Source organism: Somniosus microcephalus, chromosome 7 (genome assembly GCF_052327205.1).
Source record: "Somniosus microcephalus isolate GS21.2 chromosome 7, FLI_Smic_1.0, whole genome shotgun sequence".
Taxonomy (NCBI): Eukaryota; Metazoa; Chordata; class Chondrichthyes; order Squaliformes; family Somniosidae; genus Somniosus; species Somniosus microcephalus.
This window is the reverse complement of record NC_140993.1, coordinates 68,598,229-68,618,624: the sequence shown is the minus strand read 5'-3', so window position 1 is coordinate 68,618,624 and position 20,396 is coordinate 68,598,229. Positions and strand designations below refer to the sequence as shown.

General features: G+C 46.7%; 1 protein-coding gene across 1 annotated transcript in view; it reads right to left on the bottom strand.

Annotated features, from left to right (window-relative positions):
- The window catches only part of LOC147114688 (transmembrane inner ear expressed protein-like), a 271,053-nt gene that overhangs the window by 50,745 nt on the left and 199,912 nt on the right, over positions 1-20,396 (bottom strand). Inside the window, exon 3 of the mRNA XM_085992538.1 lies at positions 7,618-7,767. Within this exon, the coding sequence (XP_085848664.1) occupies positions 7,618-7,767 (150 nt within the window). The remainder of the gene's footprint in view (positions 1-7,617; positions 7,768-20,396) is intronic.

Here is a 20,396-nt window from a genome sequence, read left to right as displayed (position 1 = left end):
AACCCTACACCCCTGGGATTGGCCTGAAGAAGTGTGGCAGCGAGTACATGTGGACTTCGCCGGTCCTTTCGAAGAGAAGATGTTTATGGTGGTTGTGGACGCTCGTAGCAAGTGGCTGGAGGTCGCTGTGATGAGGCCTACCATGGCAGAGAAAGCAATTGAGAAACTTGGTGAGATGTTCAGCCGTTATGGCTCACCGGAACAACTTGGAAGTGACAACGGTCCACAATTTGTATCACAGGAGTTTGCAACCTTCCTGCATGTGAATGGTGTCCAACACATCAGGTCTGCGCCCTATCATCCCTCTACTAACGGCCTGGCAGAAAGGTTCATGCAAACTTTGAAGCACGCCTTGAAGGCATCGCAAGGTCAGGGCTCAATCCACCAACGTCTGAACAGCTTCCTGTTGTCCTACAGGAACGAGCCGCATGCCACAACCAAAACTTCCCCCGCTTCGCTCATGATGAAGAGGCAGTTGCGGAGAAGTTTTGACTTACTCAAACATCCAAGGGTAGAGCAGGTTGTCCATCGTCAACAACAAGCTCAAGTTGAAAAGAGAGAGAAAAGAGCCAAGGAGAGACGGTTTCATCCGGGAGAGCACGTCCTAGCTCGAAACTACAACACTGGACCGAAATGGGTTCCTGCTACGGTGATTGCGCAGACGGGCCCTGTGTCTTACACAGTTGAGACTGCTGAGGACGTCGTCTGGAGAAGACACACAGATCAACTGTTGCTAGGAGCAGAGACAGCCACAGAGGCTCCAATGGCTGGTTGGCCTGAACTGTTTCCGGATGATACCGCAAACCAGCATCCTTTGCCACAGTGCTCTTCCCCAACACAGGAAGTCAAAGAGACTGTTCCACCTGTGCAAACTCCTGACTTTCGACTGACACAGGCACCTTCTCTATCTAGGCCTGTGTCAATGTCTACTGCTGTGGAAGCCAGCGATGACCGCCGGTATCCTGTCAGAGAGCGGTCGCCTCCAAGACGGTTGGATCTGTAGGCTTAGCGACTTACCCACAAGACTGGGGCAGAATAAACCCCAGGGTAAAGTCAGGGGTTGAGGCAGTCTACCTCTACCCTTGGTTAGTTGAGTGCATTGAAAGTAACTTAGCTGTTGAGGAATAATGTGGACCTGTGGCGGAGCCACGAAAGGACTCAGAGCGGTTGTACATAATTCCTTTAACAGCAATGTAGTTACTGTCTGTGCGTGTACCTTTAATTACACTGTTTGACTGTACAATGCCCAGTTACCTTTACAGCACGTGATGACATCATGCCGTTAGTCACGTGATGCCCCAATGGCGGGAAGAACGTGATGACGTCATGACGTCACTCTCCTGATCAGGGGATCAGTCCTCGTGGAGCCCTCAAGGAGAATAGACCTGTTATTGATGTGTCCTAGCAGTTTCCAGTTTAAACTCGTTTGATTTCATTAAAGTTCATTAATTTAATTACCTGAGTCGAACTCAGTCTTTTTGATTGGAACCTCCATTCCTACAGACCTTTCATTTAAGAGGGGAGGAATATGTTATGTATTGGGTGTTCTTCTCCCACCTGCGGTGGCGCTGTCACAGCAGATAAATGGTTGGGGTTGTTCTCTTGGTTAAGTTCTAGTTCTCTTTGTTCGCTACTCTCCGGAACCTTCTTTTTTGAATAAAGCACTTCATGTTTGAATCTCTGAGTTCTGAGTCCTAAATTGTGTCTAGGTAGAAAGGTACAGACACAACAATGTGACTTTCTTTAAAACGGATCCTTAGAAAATGGGCAAAGGAAGTTCTTCTGATATCTAAAAATCTGATGTGACGATTAACAACACAAGAGAGAGACAGAAAAACACACAATTTACCACAGGGATTAATCCACCATAACTGCTCATGGAGAGCATTTTTTAATTAAAGTAACTCACCTAGATTCTTTTCAATGAGCAAGGGGATGAGAGAGCATGGTAGAGAGAAAAAGAGCAAGGAAGAGTGAGAAAGGGGGAGCATGGAAGAGAGAGAAAGAGGGAGCAAGGAAGAGAAAGAGAGCAAGGAAGAGAGAAAGAGAAAACAAGGAAGGTAAAGAAAGAGAGCAAGGAAGGGCGAGCAAAGAAGAGTAAGGAAGAGAGACAGAGACCAAAGAAGAGAAAGGAACAGAGGAAAGTGAGATGAAAAAGTATAGATCAATAGAGGGAGTGCAAATAAATCCAGGAATGACTAAATATAAGCTTGTATAGGAAGAGGGAGAATGAGGTATGAGAAGGGGTGGGGAGTGAGGATGCTGTGGTGGTACAATGTACTGGAGGGCCACCCAATGGTAGGGCATTGGATCAAACCCATAATTCATTCAGTAATTACAAGAAGGATACAAGGGAAGAAATGTGTTCCTCCTTCGGAGAACCAAAGATATTAAGGGAATGAGGGAAAGTGAGAATAATAAAAAGGGATGAAACTGAGAGAATGAGATGGTGTGGCAGTGCTAAAATGAAATAAACAGATAGAGGGTAAAAATGTGATTGTGTGTGTGACAGAGACACAGGTCGGAATTTTCTCTTAAAAAAATGGGTGGGTGTGGAGCGTGGGGGCAGTTAAAGTGTTAAAAATGGGATCCCCGACCTGATGCCGCCTCCAACCCGGCCACTACCGGTTTTGCCGCTCCCGGGGGCGTTACCTCAATTTAAATATTTTATTGAGGCTGGCAGCCTCTCTTTTCCCCTCCCTTTTGTGTTTAACTGCTTGTGGACGGGTTTCACACAATTCGTGAAACCCGGCAGTTAAACAGAGGTGGGGACTGCAGCATCCAGGAGGTAAGTGGCTTTATACCTACCTCCTGATTCCAGGGTCCCAACCATATCCACCCCCCGCGATCGGAGACCCCCTCATGAGGCCTCCGATCACCCCCACAGGCCTCCCCCCACCCCCAGGCTCCCCCCCACCAGCGATGATGATGGGGCCGGCCCCGATCCTCTCTCTCCCCCCCTCGATCCCCAACTGACCCTCCCCCTCCCGATCCCCGACTCCTGCTGATGCTCTCACCCCCCTCCCAATCCCCGACCCCTGCCGATGCTCTCACCCCCCTCCCGATCCCCGACTCCTGCCGATTGCTGATCCACCTCCCGCGATCCTGTCCCCGGATCGACCCCTTGCTCCTGAGGCCTACCCGCCCGCAGCCAGCCAGCCTCTCAATCTGGCTGGCTGCGGGCGGGAATCCGAGGCTTCATGTTCAAATCAGGCCGTTAAAGTCAGCAGGGACTGCGGGAAACCCGGCCTCCTGGGATTTCCCATGCACCTCGGAGACCCCCCCGCCCCAACCCGGTCACAGATACTCACAAAAAGACGGAGAGAAAGAGTACTTGTGGCGGTGCATGTAAAAGAGGGAGAGAGACCCTCAGAAACAGATAAAGACAAATGCCCTGAAATTCCTGTGGGATTCCTCCAGTATCCACCATTACGCTGGTTGTGCCAAGTCTCCATTGTTTCTGGGAGTTTCCTGGTTGTCTTGTAAGAAGCAAAACCTTTGTCCACCCTTGATAAGGCAAGTGATGGCCAAGGGGGGCCAGAGCCAAGTGTGGGGGTCCCTACACTGGGTTGTGCTCCTTTGGCTTCAGTGGGGCTTGGTCTATTAGTGGGGGCTGGTGTGTTGAGTGAGTGGAGGTGTACCCATCTCCACAAAGATGGATTTGGGCTCCACCACTGGGCTCCAAGCCATGTAAAGACTTTTTTTTGGTAAAATTTTGTAGATTTGCTCCCTTGCATGGCAGGAGTACAGGGAGGGGTTTGGGCAATCCCAACTCCCCTCCTCCCAGGTGCTTGTATTGGCCTGACCCAAAAGTAATTAGGTTCCCTCCTGCTTCCCCCGCAAACTCCTGTGGGATCAGCACTGGAGGGCATTGGGAGGGGGTATAATCTGTCCATAACTGCTGGGATCACAACCCGCAGATTTTCAGCCCCAGCGAGAATGTGCATGAGAGATCAAGACACACAGAAAAAGCCACAGAAAGACAGACTGAGAGAATGAGCAGTAACAGGAGGAGATAGAAGCATCTCAGCAAAATAGACTAAAAAGAAAATGGGTGAAAATGCGTGTGAGAGATGACGACAGAGAATGAGAGAATGAGTGAGAGATACCCACTGAAGGACAGAATGAGAAAAATAAGGAAAAAGAATTAGATTAAATAATCAGAACATCGTAGCACCATTCACGTCAGTTAAATATTTCTCTTCAATATAAAGCATCAATGAAGCCGAACCAGAATAAAGAGTATTAGAGATCCAGACCCAGCTACTGACCAGAAAATGGACAATGAACAGGATGACCCCTGCAGGGTCACAACAGATCATTCAAAATGACCACATCACAGAATCACAGAATCCCCACAGTGCAGATAGAGGCCATTTCGGCCCATCGAGCCTGCACCGACACATATCCCACCCTATCCCCGTAACCCCATGTATTTAATCCCTTAACACTAAGGGTCAATTTATCATAGCCAAATCAACCTAACCCGCACATCTTTGGACTGTGGGAGGAAACCAGAGCACCCGGAGGAAACCCACGCAGACACAGGGAGAATGTGCAAACTCCACACAGACAGTTGCCTGAGGCTGGATTTGAACCCGGGCCCCTGGCGCTGTGAGGCAACAGTGCTAACCACTAAGCCACCGTGCCCCCCCATCTCCTGGGATATTTAGTTTGTAGGCCAAAAATTGCTGAGTGTAAACAAAGGATGATGGGACAATATAATGGATAATAAAGCCCCAGTGTAAGTATGTCAGTGATTACATATAGTCAAAGTAATTGCTGTCTGTGACTCAGTAATACACCATGCCAGCTATTTATTTATTCGCTAATACAAAAGCAAAATACTGCGAATGCTGGAAATACGCAGCAGGTCAGGCAGCATCTGTGGGGAGAGGAACAGCGTTAACGTTTCAGGTCGATGACCTTCCATCAGAACGTAGACGAAAGGTCATCAACCTGAAACGTTAACGCTGTTTCTCTCCCCACAGATGCTGCCTGACCTGCTGAGTATTTCCAGCATTTTCTGTTTTTATTTATTTATTCACATTCGCTCAGCTCCTGTAGTGAATCCCACTATTGAATGGAAAGGTCACTTGGTGCAATAAATAGCAGATTCCTTGAGGTACAGGGAATGGTGATGTATTGTATCCACATTGCATTAGCGATAAATAGCATGCCTGTTATAGCACCTTTAAAAACAAGCCGTACTCTGCCCATGGGCTGATTGAGAGGCTGGGTTATTGCCTCTTCACACCAGCCCTGAACTCCCCACCTCAGCTCAGGAAGTGAGGACTGACCGTGGCATTTTTGCTCAAAATTTGTTACAAATCAGGCGCTAACAGCATGCAATCGTCAAAACCTTTGACAAATTCATTTCACTTAAAAAACAAATCCAACGAAAGCCCTTCGTATAAAGCTGGAGAAGCAGGAGACAGAAAGGCAGGAGAGGCAGTGATTTTTGCTACAGATCCCCGTTGGTGGAGGGATTAAAATGAAAGGACAGGAGTTGACCCAGCGAGTTCTGGTCTTGAATTCAGAGAGGCGCCATTTCATCTTCCTCCTGAAGGACAGGTAGAGAGTGGACAGATCTGTGCTGGAGCTGACCGGAGACAGTTTGCAGAGGGATAGTGTCAGAGGAGTCTAGGATTCAGGAAAAAAAGAGAGAGAGAGGGAGAGAAAAGAAAGAGCAGATCAGGACAAGGAAAGCAAAACAATACGCTTTTGTTTCTAGTGATATATTTTTCTCCAATATTTCTCTCCTTTTTACTTCTTACCCTCTGAAGCTGAAGTACAGATCCACAGGGACTGTTAGCCCTTCATTACCTCACCTACATGACTATTTAACTGTGGAGGGCATCGTAACCAGGCCAGATCGTGTCCTTTCCAGACCCTCACACACATGCGCACATGCACACATGAACATATGTGTGCATACACATGCATACATGCGAGGGCACACATGCCTGCACAGAGATGCACACACACACATGCATGTGCACATGTGTGCACACTCATGTGCGCAGAAGCACATGCATGTGAACACAGTCACATGTGTGCTGAAGCACACGCGTGTGCAAACACACACACATTCCAGCAGCTAAGTAACCAGGAGCAGGAACGCTGGCTGTTATTATTTTAAACCTCTTTATCCCTAGCCCAGGACATCAATTCCAGTTGCTCGAACTACTGATTCAGCTGAGATCAGATAACCGCAAATGAACTGCTTGAAACCTCAGAGGTTCAACTGGAATCTCAACCCCAGGGCACCTCAACCAGAAACATTTCAATTAGCTACAACAGCACAGAAGAAAAAGGTAAACACTGATGTGACATGATCTAATTGCGAAGTACATAAATCAGAATAAGGGAATGACATGCAGGCAGTCACCCCTAATCGGGTTATGAAGTAATGAAATCGAATCAGTTTAATGAAATCTTCTGATTTAATTTTTAGCCATATGACAGGCTAATCTCCACGTTTGTATATATGAGTCATCAGTGAGATTCTACAGCACTGAAACCGCATCGAGAGAAGCTGAATGAGCAACAGATCAGCCATGATCTAATAGAATGGTGGAACAGGCTCAAGGGGCTGTATGGCCTACTCTTCTTATGAAGCCGAGGGAGTGTTAGTTAACTCATTGCTCCCCATGGGGGAAGGTGGCATCAGAGATGTGCCTGAAGTGTCGCTTGTGTCTACTTGCCCTCTTTAATGAGGTGCCTTCCTTCTGACCCCACTGGCAGGGGGTGGGGCAGCATAACCGCTGGGATCGCAGCTAGGTCTTGCTGCATGCAGGCACAGGCTGTTACTTTATCTGAGCAATTTCACATGGAGCTAAACACTGTGCACTGCACAACTTCTGATCTTTGTACTGATGCTGATAGACCTGTGGGTATTTCCTGTAGTTTAAGTTTTTATACCAGCTAGGGAGTTCATTTGTGTTCAAGTGATATCTTTAAAAGCAGCTGGATTGGAATCTGTTATGGAGCTATTAACAGCACTGCTAGATTTTATTTCAAGGGAGTTTTGGAAAGGAACTTGGTGCTCCCTAAAGTAGGGAGTAGGAAGGAACGGGAAGGAAAGCCATGATAGAATGAACACACTAAGGCCTCCGATGGAGTGAGTAGAATGTCCTTTTCTCGTTCCAGGCTTTCTTATATACTTAAGTGGCTCACAGTATTCAAGCTGCTGTCTCCTAACACACAAGTAGGACCTGAAATTGGAAAGAATGGAACAAGTCCATTTGGCTCATCAAGCCCATTCCTCCTCAAACTGTGCCACTGAAACCCATTTTAATCCATTCCATCATGGACTCCACATTTCATATGTTGAGGAAAGTTTCTCCATATTTTGTTTCTTATGCCTAAAAAATTAATTAAAAAAACTCCAGAGTGCCACACCGAAACTTACTTTACAACTGGACACCCTTCACCAACTGGTATCCTTGGGCATGGCAGTTCCAAGGCCCCAGCACTCAAAGAACCATAATGCTCCACACATCATTTGATTGACTTATCCTTATGAAACCTCAATATCATGGGACATAGGAGGGTTTCTTCATAGAGACTTGTTTTTAAGAGAGCTTGTGGATAATTAGGAAACCCATCACTCACCTCCTGGCATCTCAGTCAGCTCATTCAGAGGAGGGACATTATCCAAGGTGTTGGCATACTTCTTTGCGGCCTGACGCTGGGCATAACGTGCTTCGATCTCCTTCTTTGTCCTGGGTATTCGGCACTTGAAGATGCAGCACAGTACGATTACTGGAAAGAAACAGAAAGATCGCATGACATTCAGGACAAAGCAACTTGGTGATCCTTAAGTGGTAGTAGTTTGGCCTTTGAGTCTGAAGGTCATGGGTTCAAGCCCCACTGCAGAGCACAAAATCTAGGCTGGCACTCCAGTGCAGTACTGAGAGAGTGCTGCACTGTTGAAGGTGCTGTCTTTTGGATGAGAAATTAAACCAAGGCCCCATCTTCCCTTTCAGGTGGACATAAAAGATTATTTAGAAGAAGAGCAGGGGAGTTCTCTAATATTTACCCCTCAACCAACGTCACTAAAACAGATTATCTGGTCATTATCACATTGCTATTTGTGGGATCTTGCTGTGTGCAAATTGGCTGCCATGTTTCCTACATTACAACAGTGACTACGCTTCAAAAGTACTTTATTGGCTGTAAAGTGCTTTAGGGCTTCCTGAGGCCGTGAAAGGTGCTATATAAATGCAAATCTTTCTTCTTTCTTTCTTTCGTTACAGCAGAGCAGCAGTTATCAAAGTCCTGTTCTACTTCTAGGAGTGAATTTTCCTCCTTTTGCATTTGGGTGCTAAATAATCACCTCAGAAAGGAAGATCGGATGGAAAGCATTGCACAGCCATGATGGAACCTGATTGATTGAACAAAAAAACCTTCCCACTGCAGTCCTTGGCAGAAGCCTTTTTTTTTCATTGATGGGATGTGGGCGTTGCTGGCTAGGCCTGCATTTAGTGCCCATCATAGTTGGTAATGGGTTATATTGCATCTTTTATTTCCTGCTACCCCTTAGAGCACCTGAGCTCCAACCTCCATTTTTTAAGCTCATGGGAGAGGCAGGTGATGTGCTATCAAATTTCTACCAATGTGACTCTGGAGTGGGCCATTAATAGCCATCCTAGATTAATTGCTCTCTGCTTTGTTTCTTCCTCCCTGCAGAAGATTCCTGTGTCCTGACCAATATTCCTCCCTCAACCAACACCCCCAGAAATTGGCAAATTAATTTCATTATAGATAAGTGTGAGGTGATGCATTTGGTAGGAAGAATAAGGAGGCCATATACTCCTCGGAAAGTAAGGCCGCGATTTTGCCGACACTCAGCAGATCCGATTGGTGGCGGGTCAGCTGTGAAATTTAAAATGATTGACAGCGGGTCAGGAACCCACTGTCAAAACGCGGACACCTGCATTTCCCGATGTCGGGTCTGCCAGCGCTGAGCAGACCCGACAGGCAGCTGTGGGGGACCTCGAATTCAAATCATTAGTGGCTTGTTTACAGCCACTTAACAATGTTTTTTTTCTCAGCTTTTTGGATTTGACAGGTCACCCATCGGTTTCCCACTGTGCCTAGACTTTGTCTGTGAAGCTGAGGCGGGAGGTCAGTGGCCATTGAATCAGCTGATGAGTTGACAGCTTCAAATGTCAAGTCAAAGCGCCCAGCTGATTGAGAAATGTTCCCTTAACCACTAGCTTCTCTAAACTGCATTTCTACTACAGATTCAGAATGCTGCAATCTTTACACAAGTCTCCATCCAGTCTGACCTCGTTACCTCTCCCACCATTGACAGATTGCTTCTGATTTTCTCTACTTCACCTGCCATCTATTCCATCAGTATGGGTTCACTTTATACTCTCTCACCTTGGTCGTCAGAATCTGACCACGATCAGCTCCAACACCAACATAAATCAGGCATACCAGCAGCACCAAAAACCACACCAACCTTCTCCACAATCACCTGATGATGCACAGGAGAGAGGGCACCAGCACCCGACCACATTGTTGCCCGGGACACCAGGGATGAGCTCACTTGCCGCTGCACACCCTGGCTGCCACATGATGCGCCAGGTTGGCACCACCCCACACCAACACCATAAAGCACCCTACAATGCACAAGTCATTCCTTTCACACTCATGACCATTGCAGGGGTACCGTTATTTCTCACCGTTTACTGCAACTCACACTTCCACTTCCAAAGGTGCACACAAATCTGCCTAAGAACGCAAAGTGTTGAAAATAAAGATTTCAATGTTTGACAGCACAGTAACAGAAACTTTACATGAACATTGTATAAAACACCCAAGTGGCTACCCTTGTGTGTTGTTAGTTGGTATGATTGCACTAGGGTGAGTGTGAGGGGTGGCTAGTAAGATGGGGAAGTGATAATGTAGATAGAGAGGGATGGGTGGAGGTGCAAGGTAAGTTGGTGTGAGTAAGGATGTGCAGGAGTAGGGTAGGGAAGGCAGGGTGATGGGGATGTGATGAGAGGCACAGCAGGATGAGGTTGAGTGTGGCTTTTCAGTAACATTTTGTGATCTACTGGGATCATTGAAAGGTTTGCACCACTGCAGCCTGGTCCTCCTGACCACATCCCTGCTTGTGCTCTCCTGTGCAATGCGCAACCAGGCTGTGTTAAGCCCGCCCAGCGAGTTTCTTCTGCCCATTGGAAGGAAAGAGAACCTCCCTGCATGCTGTGACTCCCTCCATAAGCATATGGAGGGAGTCATGGGAGAGCCTGGGTGCAGCCGTGCACTGTGTGCAGTGCTTGTCAGTGTTTGCAGCACCTCAATGCTGTAGAACACTGTGAAAGTAAATTTAAGGAAACCGGCTGATAACACATCCTCAAATGACATCATCAGACTCGCTTCCTTCAATTGGCTGGGAAACTCGCTGGGCGGGCTTAACAAGCCCAATCATCGGAAAGTCATGTGGAAGGCCAGGATGGAGCCAGCAGCGAGGCTGTGACCCGCTGCCGACGTCGCCCGCCACGGACCCGCCGAGGTAGGGAAAATCACAGCCTAGTCTAAATGGGGGAGAGGAGCAAAGAGATCTATGGGTACAGATATACAAATCATGAAAAGTAGGGGTGCAGGTTAATAAAGTCATAAAAAAAGCAAACAAAACACTGGGGTTCATTCCTAGAGGGATAGAATTGAAAAGCAGAGAAGTTATGTTAAATTTGTATAAAACCTTGGTTCGACCACACTTGAAGCGCCATGCACAGTTCTGGTGTTCTTATTATAAAATCCTATCAGGAAAGATTGAACAGGGTAGCCGTAGAGAAGATGTTTCCACTTGTGGGGGAGACCAAAACTAGGGACAATAAATATAAGATAGTCACAAATAAATCCAATAGGGAATTCAGGAGCAACCTCTTTACCCAGAGCGTGGTTAGAATGTGGAACTTTCTACCACAAGGAATAGTTGAGGCGAATCGCATAGATACATTTAAGGGATACCGAGATAAACACATGGGGCTGGATTTTGCCAGCTGAGGCGGGTTCGCGGCGGGAGAGGTAGTTGGCAGGTTCCAGTCCTGCTCCCGGCTGCAGCCGCTCTGCGCAAACAATTTTCCGTTGATTGGGCTTGTTAAGCCCTCCTTGCGCGTTACGCGGGCCAATCACTAGGTGCGGGTCAGTTGAGCTCCTCTGATGACGCGTTTGCTGCTTGATTGCAAATTTAAGGGGCCATGTCCACATTTGCTTCCACACTCATAAGTGCTGCTTGATTGCAAGTTGACTGCAGGGAGACAGAGGGCTGTGCCACACTTCAACGATGACTCCCTCCATGTTCTTGTGGAAGAAGTCAGAGGACGCAGGGAGGATCTATTCCCTGGGAATGGAAGGAGGAGACTTCCTCACCAGGCCAAGGCAGCCTGGCTGCAAATGGCTGAGGAGGTGAATGCAAGGTCTGTTGTTGCTCGTACCTGGGTGCAATGTAGGAAGAGGTGCAATGATCTCCTGTGTTCAGGAAAAGTGAGTATAAAAGCAAACTTACCTTAATTCTGCTGTGCCTGTCATCACATCCCATCACTCTGCATTGCCAACCCTACTCCTGCACAACCTAACTCACCCCAACATCCCTTGCACCGTCACCCATCTGTAGGAATTAGCACACACACGCGCTAGCAGGGTTGGGATTATTGTCTCTGGCCAGTCAGAAGCCTCTGAGCTGCTCCAGGGACCCCTGTGCAGTTTCAAAGCACTCCCCTATTCCTGGTTCTGACTGCCGGACTTATTCGGTAGCGATGTAGACAGAAAAATGTGACTCGTGGTTTGGGTGCAAAACAGACCAACATTTATTGAAACAAAATAAAGAAACAATTTAAAATAATCGATACAGCACACCTGTGCCTGGTACAGCACTTTTGCTTAATGCAGTACACTTAGTGTCCACTAGAGCACTCTTTGCTCAGTGCAACACTCCTTTATTTAAATACAGCACTTTTAAATACAGCTACTTAGTGTCCACTGAAGCACCTCTCTGCTTAGTGCAACATCCTTTTAATAGCACTTTCAATATAGAAACACCTTGCTCACTACAGCACCTTTGCTCAGTGGCTTTTACTTAAAAACAGCACTTTAATACAGAACCCTTAGTGTCCACTGAAGCACTTCTCTGCTTAGTGCAACACCCTTTTTAATAGCACTTTTAATATAGAAACACCTTGCTCACGACAGCACCTTTGCTTAGTGGCTTTTACTTAAAAACAGCACTTTAATACAGAACCCTTAGTGTCCACTGAAGCACTTCTCTGCTTAGTGCAACACCCTTTTAATAGCACCTTCAATATAGAAACACCTTGCTCACTACAGCACCTTTGCTCAGTGACTTTTACTAAAAAACAGCACTTTAATACAGCTACTTAGTGTCCACTGAAGCACCTTTCTGCTTAGTGCAACACCCTTTTAATAGCACTTTCAATATAGAACTCTTAGCGTTCACTACAGCACTTATCTGCTAGTGCAACACTGTTACTTAGATAGGGGGGGAGAAAACAGACACAACGAGGGAAAATCGACGAAAATCACAGTTCTAACAAAATTCCCACTTAGTTCCCACCCCTATACCTATTCTAAGTTGCCTTGTAATGGGCCAGAAAAATATATGCTCACCAATGAAAACCACCTGCTCCATGCCCTGCGATCTTTGATCTTCACTGCCCCGAAGTAAAAACACCCCAGTATTTTAAAAGTAAACTGCTGGTGTTCCACTCCTTTAGGCAGGCTCCCGCGCTGTAGAGGGCACAGAGGCGAGGCCACAGAGAGAGAGAGGCTTCTGAGAAGCTATCTTTTATACCCCATTTGGGGCCCGCCCAAATCCGGATGTATCTGGGCTAAACAAAAGGGATCCAAACTGTCCCCATTGTCTGTAATGGGTTTGCATGAATCACCCATTCGTTTAAACTGGGGTTTTTTCAGTTTAAATGTGTCCTCATTGTCTGTGATGGGCTATGCAGTGTCCGTGTGTAGATAAAGACACTGAAGACAGGAGTTGGTTCATAGGTATTTACTAAGCAAGTCTGGGGGGGGTTTCTAAAGGATATACACAATACACAGGCTTATATAGCCCAAGTGGCAATTACCGGCATTACGCACACCTGGGGCTCTTAAAGGCACATACACCATAATTGCTCTTAAAGGCACATACACCACAATTCCTCCCCTTCTAGCTAACTAGTACATCATATTTTAAGTAATTATTAATTACATGTTATATGCAAAATAATATACATTGCTGTATTAATTAATTATAAGTTAGTCTCTCAGGAGGCTTCCTGACTCGGTCCGGATAACGCCTCGGGGGTGTAGTAGTTTCTGGTGGTGTAGTAGGTTCTTCTGGCAAGGCTGATTCGGCTTGAAGGCCAGTGTCAGGTTCATTGGGCTCCAGTATCACCGGATCGGAGGTAGATATGGGTATCTCTACTTCATCGTTAGATGTATAGAGTGGTGGTGTAGGTTGTCCCTTTTCGGATGACTTGATGATTTGGTCAGCATGGCGCCTTATTATGCTGTCTCCGATGTCCACGGTATACATCAGTGGTCCTAATCGTGTGCAGATAGTTCCAGGCTGCCATTTCTCGGTACGGTAGTCCCGGGCCAAAACCGGTTGGCCTATCTGGAAGGCCCTAGTTGGCCTTTCATTCATGCCCTGAAACTGCCGGTTCTCCACGTCCCTTCGGATGTTGGGCTTGACCAAATCCAGCCGGCATCTTAGGTTTCTATTGTAGAACATCATGGCAGGAGTTTGGTTAGTAACCATATGCGTTGCATTCCTATATGCAAATAAGAAGTTATCCACCTTGTGCTGAAGTTTTATGTCTTCATTACCCATGGCCTTGATGGCCTTCTTGAAGGTCTGGACAAACCTTTCAGCCAATCCATTGGTGGTGGGATGGTATGGGGCGGACGTGTAGTGCTTTACCCCATTGTTCTTTAAGAACTTTCTGAGTTCTTCGGACACAAATTGCGGTCCATTATCAGAACATATCTGCTCCGGCAGCCCATTCCTGGCAAATATGGTCCTTAATACTGTGATGGTTTTTTCCGTGGTGGTGGAGGACATCTTTATTACCTCCGGCCACTTGGAGTGTGCATCAACTGCGATTAAGAACATTGAGTCCATAAATGGACCAGCAAAGTCGATGTGCACCCTTTGCCAGGGAGATGAGGGCCACTCCCATGGATGTAGAGGGGCCTGTGGCGGGGCATTTTGGACCTTCTGGCATCCTAGGCAGCTCTTGGTCATGTCTTCGATGTCTCCATCGATACCTGGCCACCATACAAACGCCCTAGCTAGGTTCTTCATTTTCACTCCACCCAGATGCCCCTCGTGAAGCTCCTTTAGCACTTTATCCTGGAGTTTGGGTGGAATCACCACTCTGGATCCACACATCAAGGTTCCTCGGCACACTGACAGCTGTTCTCTTCTTTGCGAGAATGCTGGCAACAGTGGTTCGCCATGTGCTGGCCATCCCTTCACTGTTAAATCGTAGACCCGTGAGAGAGTCGGGTCATTTCTTGTCTCCCTTTCAATGGCAGAATTTGTCACCGGTAGACATTCCACTATGGTAGAGTGGAATATCTCTACTGGGTCTACTGTAGGTGCCTCTTCTATCGTTGGCAACGGTAGGCGTGATAAACCGTCAGCATTCCCATGCTGTTTTGACCCTTTGTATTCAATGTTGTATTGGTGTGCCCCTAGAAAAAGGGACCACCTCTGTAGTCTTTGTGCCGTCATAATGGGGACACCTTTTTTAGGGTTGAATATGGAGATGAGGGGTTGATGGTCAGTCAGCAAGGTAAATTTTTGTCTGTGTAGGTAATGGTTGAATTTCTTCACTCCCCATACCAGGCTGAGTGCTTCCCTGTCTGTCTGGGCATAGTTACGCTCAGCTGAGTTCAATGAGCGTGATGCAAAAGCTATCGGCTGTTCCGAGCCATCAGGGAATCTATGGGACAATACTACTCCTATGCCGTAAGGGGATGCATCGCACGCCAGTCTGATTGGTAGTGATGGGTTGTAATGAGCCAAAATTTTCTCGGATGTGATTAAGTCTTTACATTTATGGAAGGCACGTTTACAGTCTTCGTTCCATTTCCAAATCACTCCTGTCTGTAGAAGATCATTAAGAGGGTGTAGAATAGTTGATAAGTTCGGTAAAAATTTATGATAGTAATTTATTGATCCCAGGAATGACCTTAATTGTGAAACATTTTCAGGTGCTGGGGCTTTTATAACTGCTTCAATTTTTTCAGGTGACTTATGCAACCCTTCCTTATTAATTATGTGGCCACAATATGATATCTGATTTTGGAAAAATTCGCACTTGGGGCGATTTGCTCGTAGGCCCCGTTCTTTCAGCCTAGTGAGCACCTGCTCCAAATTGGCAAGGTGCTCGTTGTCGTTTTCTCCTGTTATAAGGATGTTGTCTAGGTAGCATTGAGTCCCCGGAATCCCTTGCAGGACTTGCTCCATAGCTCTTTGCCAGATAGCTGGAGCTGATGCTATTCCAAAAACCAGTCGATTGTACTGGTACAGGCCTTTGTGTGTGTTTATTGTGAGATACCTTTTAGAGGTCTCCTCAACCTCCATCTGTAGATATGCCTGTGCCAAGTCAATTTTTGTGAAACGTCTCCCTCCGGATAGTGAGGCGAAAATATCTTCTATCCTCAGAAGAGGATACTGTACCATGTGAAGGACCGGGTTTACAGTCACCTTTAGTCCCCACAGATGCGAATTTTTTTCTGTTCCTCAGAGTTATCTTTCAATGTTTTTTTCATGACTGGAACGATGGGTGTTGCCCATTCGCTCCAATCTATTTTGGATAATACGCCTGCCTTTTCCAAATTCTTCAGCTCTGCCTCGACTGCCGGACGTATTGCGTATGGCACCGGTCTTGCCTTAAAAAATTTTGGAATTGCTGTATCTTCCACTTGTATTGAGGCGGTGATGCCTTTCAAGGTTCCTAGTTTCTCTTGAAACACTTCTTTGGCATTGGCCAAGATGTCTTTTAATCGTTCAGGTATGATGTCATCATTGTTTTTTTCCTTACTGGTCACCATCAGTGCCTGAATGGAGTGCCAGTCTAAACATATCTTCCTTATCCATTCACGTCCCAACAACGGTGGACCACCATCTTGTAGAATGTATAAATACAACTTTTGTATTTCTTTGCCATTGTATACCACAGGCACCCTTATTTTTTCTTTGGGGTAGACTTTCTGCCCCGTATATGTTTTTAAGATAATGGATGTGTCTTTTAGAGGTATATGCGAAAATAGCCTCTCGTAATCTCGTCGATTTATTACGGTTAGAGCTGATCCTGTATCTAGCTCCATTTTAACTGGGGACCCTGCTATTGTGAGGGTAACCCAAATGGTTTGGTAATCCTCTTTGGCAAGTACATTATGTAATTTGAGACAGCTTAGTCTCTTGTTTCCGGAGTCGCTATCGCTATTCTGGTCTTCGGAGCTATTGACCGTCATCATTTGTACCTTCCTGTACTTTTCTTTATTGATTTTTTGTTTTCTGTCAGTGGATTTATTTTGTCCAGATTGGCATACCCGTGCAATGTGTCCAATCTTACCACATTGCCTGCATGCTTTGCCCTTGAACCAGCAGTCCCTCTGGTTATGGGTGGATCTGCCGCAGCGATAACATCTTCCGAACTCCTGTGTCATTTTATGGGTGCCGAAGTCCTGTGTCTCTTGTTGTATCTCTGCAGCTCCTTTTGCTGCTGCTTCGTATGATACAGCCATACTGAAAGCTTTGTCCAATGTTAAATCTTTTTCAGAAAGCAGTCTTTTTTGTGTTCCTTCACTTAAGAGACCGCAAACAAATTTGTCTCGAAGATAATCCGATAGTCCTGCTCCGAATTGGCAGTACTTTGATAGCTTTCTTAATTCGGTTAGGTAATCAGCGTTACTTTCATTCTTGTGTTGATTTCTCTTGAAGAACTTGAATCGTTCCGCTATCAGCAGCGGTGTTGGGTTTAAATGCTCCTGCAGGGTATCAACAATTTCTTTAAAAGTCTTGTCCTTTGGTTTGGCTGGAGTGATTAATTTTCGTAACAGCCCGTATGTCTTCGCGCCCATTAAGTTCAGAAGTACTGAAGCTTTTTTTTCATCTGTTATTCCATTTGCAGTGCAATAAACCTCTACTCTTTCCACGTATGTGGTCCAATCTTCTATTTCGCCATCAAAAGCCTCAATATTACCAGATTTAGGCATTTCAGAAAAGATATGGCGCTTCCCGCGCTTTTTTTTTTCTCTCTGTAGCAGCGATATGGCGCTTCCCGCGCTTTCCCGCTGCTGCTACCGATAACAACGCTGTTTTACTGTGGTTTCCGTTTATTCACTGTTGGAGACTCGTTCCCGACGGAGGTCTAAATGCTGACCTGCTTGCCGCGCCGGCCGTCTCTCGAGTGCACCCTCCCAGTCCGTTATTGCTTGCCTCCGATTTCGCTGCCTGTCTCAGCTGTAGAGCCCGCCGCTGGAGCTCCAGCCTGACGCCCAGGAAGGATTAGCGCAGTATCTGTCACCAGCTTGGCCAGCTGGTGAAACCACAGTTTCTCTTACTTCCTTGAGTCTTCTGGACGCTGGAGGAATCGATGTCCTTGAGGTGCTGCCGAATTGCAGGTAAGTCCGTTTCCACTTCGTCGCCACTGTAGTGTCCGTGTGTAGATAAGGACACTGAAGACAGGAGTTGGTTCATAGGTATTTACTAAGCAAGTCTGGGGGGGGGGTTCTAAAGGATATACACAATACACAGGCTTATATAGCCCAAGTGGCAATTACCGGCATTACGCACACCTGGGGCTCTTAAAGGCACATACACCATAATTGCTCTTAAAGGCACATACACCACAGGCTATGAATAAAGCTGCAGTTCAAATGTGTCCTCGTTGTCTGTGATGGGCTTTGAATAAAGCTGCCATGGTTTGAAAAAAAGCATGTCTATTTCCTTGATTGCTTGAGTAAACAGACTGAAACTGCAGTCTCAAGTGGTTAATCCTTTGGGTAAACATTGTAGCAGTTTCTGTAAACACATCGATTGCCTACTGCAGTGAGGGGAACTCCCTGAACTGCCTTGATTGGCTGTTTGACTGCTCCATTGAACCTTTTTCACAGACACAGTAGGCTGCCTTTTCAAGTTCTTGTCTTCTGCCACGCGGTCTGGTGGCCATTTTGATCCCTGGATTTTTAAAGGCACATTACCCAGGTATTCTTTAATCAAAAAAAATCAATCTTCGGAACTGTAGAAAATCGCGAAATTATTGTGAAATCCCTACAGAACCCCCTCTCCCTATGTACAGAATCATATCCCCATCTTAATATGCACCCCTCACACTCACCCTCAACATTATGCAATGACAACAACTAACAACTCACAAGGAGGCAACTTGGTATTGGCACCTCACTCCATCATAGTCTCCCTCTAAACATCTATCCTATCCATTCTTTATACTCATTCCATCACTCTCATTAAAACTGCACTTCTTTCCCTCATTGCAGGAAAAGAGAGCCCACAATAAGAGGGAGAGGGAGAGAACAGGAGTAGGAGCACCATCGCTCGCTCAGCTCACCACTGCTGAGGAGGCAGCTCTGGACATCGCAGGAGTAGTTGACCAGCCTGAAGTGGGGGATGGAGAGAGGGGCTCATTAGATCAACCTGGTGCAGGAGGAGCAGACTTTGGTGGGGCCCTCAAAGGCTCCAAAACCCAGAGGATGACCACCAAAGGCGTCTAAGCCGGCACAGCATGGAAGTGAGCAGCTTGCATCTATATCTGGTGAAGCCACAGTGGTAGCATCACGTAGAAGCACGTGTAAAAGAAAGCTCCCGCAGAAATAGTCACAAGGGTAGTCACTTGGGTGAATTGCTATAAATGAGTGTTAAGATTCTGTTCTTTTATTTTGTTGTAATAAAAGTAACGTTTTCTGAATGTTTGATTTTGTTGCCATATGTGTGGTCACAAATTGAAGTGGCACAGACAAGGGTAAGGGTGCCTTTATTGTCCAGCAATGGTGGTGACAGTGCCAGGATTGAACAGTTCATTGTAGAGATGCTCTATGGTGTTGCAGTGGGGTCATGCCAACCTTCATGCGCATGTGGCAGCCACATGTCTGTGTTGCATAAAGTTACGTGAATCTGGCATTAATTAGGCCATCCTTGGCATCACGGGCAGCAATGTGCTGGTCGCACTGGGTCAGCCGCCTCCTCCAGGTCTTCCTCATGTTGAACCGTATTCTGCTCCTCCTCCTCCTCTGAAGAGGCTGTGCGCTCTGCACCTTCTTCCTCATGCAGCGCTAATCCTCGCTGCAGTGCGATGTTGTGCAGGGTGCAGCAGACAACAACGATTCTCGTGTCCCTGGCTGGTGCGTACTGAACGGCTCCACCAGATCTGTCCAGGCATCTGAAGTGCATTTTGAGCAACCCTATTGTTTGCTCTATGATGCTTCTGGTGGAAATGTGGCTTTGATTGTAATGCTCCTCAGACTCGTTTGATGGCCTCCTCAATGATGTCATTAGCCACGTCTTCAGGGGATTGCCCTTGTCTCCAAAGAACCAGCCGGGAAGTTCGTTTGGCAGTGCGAACAGCTGAAGGACAGTTGACTGGTGCAGGATGTAAGAGTCATGGCAGCTGCCAGGGAATCTCACGCACACATGCATGATGCTCTTCCTATGGTTGTAGGCCAGCTGGACGTTAAGGGAGTAGAAGCCTTTGCGGTTGACAAATGCTGCTGGGTTCTGATGGGGTCCCCTGATGGCCATATGTGTGCAGTCGATGGCGCCCTGCACCCGTGGGAAGCCAGCCAGATTGACAAAGCCAAGCGCCCGCTTGGTAACACTGGCTTCATCAGTGGAAAAGTGGATGTAATTGGCGGACTTGTCAAAGGGGGCATCGGTGACCTGCATGATGCATCTGTGGGCGGCCGACTGGGAGATGCCGCTAATGTCTGCAGCTGATCCTGCGGTTCTGGGGGAGGTGGGACCAGTGCAAACTGGACGGTTTGCACCTGGGCGGAACCGGAACCGATGTCCTAGGGGGAGTGTTTGCTAGTGCTGTTGGGGAGGGTTTAAACTAAAATGGCAGGGGGTTGGGAACCTGTGCAGGGAGACAGAGGAAAGTGAAGCAAGGATAGAAACAAAAGACAGGAAGGAGGTAGGAAAAGTGGAAGGCAGAGAAATCAAGGGTGTAAATCATACAGGGCCACAGTAAATAATAATTCTAAAAGGACTAAGAGTGTTAAAAAATCAAGCCTGAAGGCTTTCTGTCTTATTGCGAGGAGCATTTGTAATAAGGTGGATGAATTAGCTGCGCAAATAGAGGTAAACGGATATGATATAATTGGGATTAGGG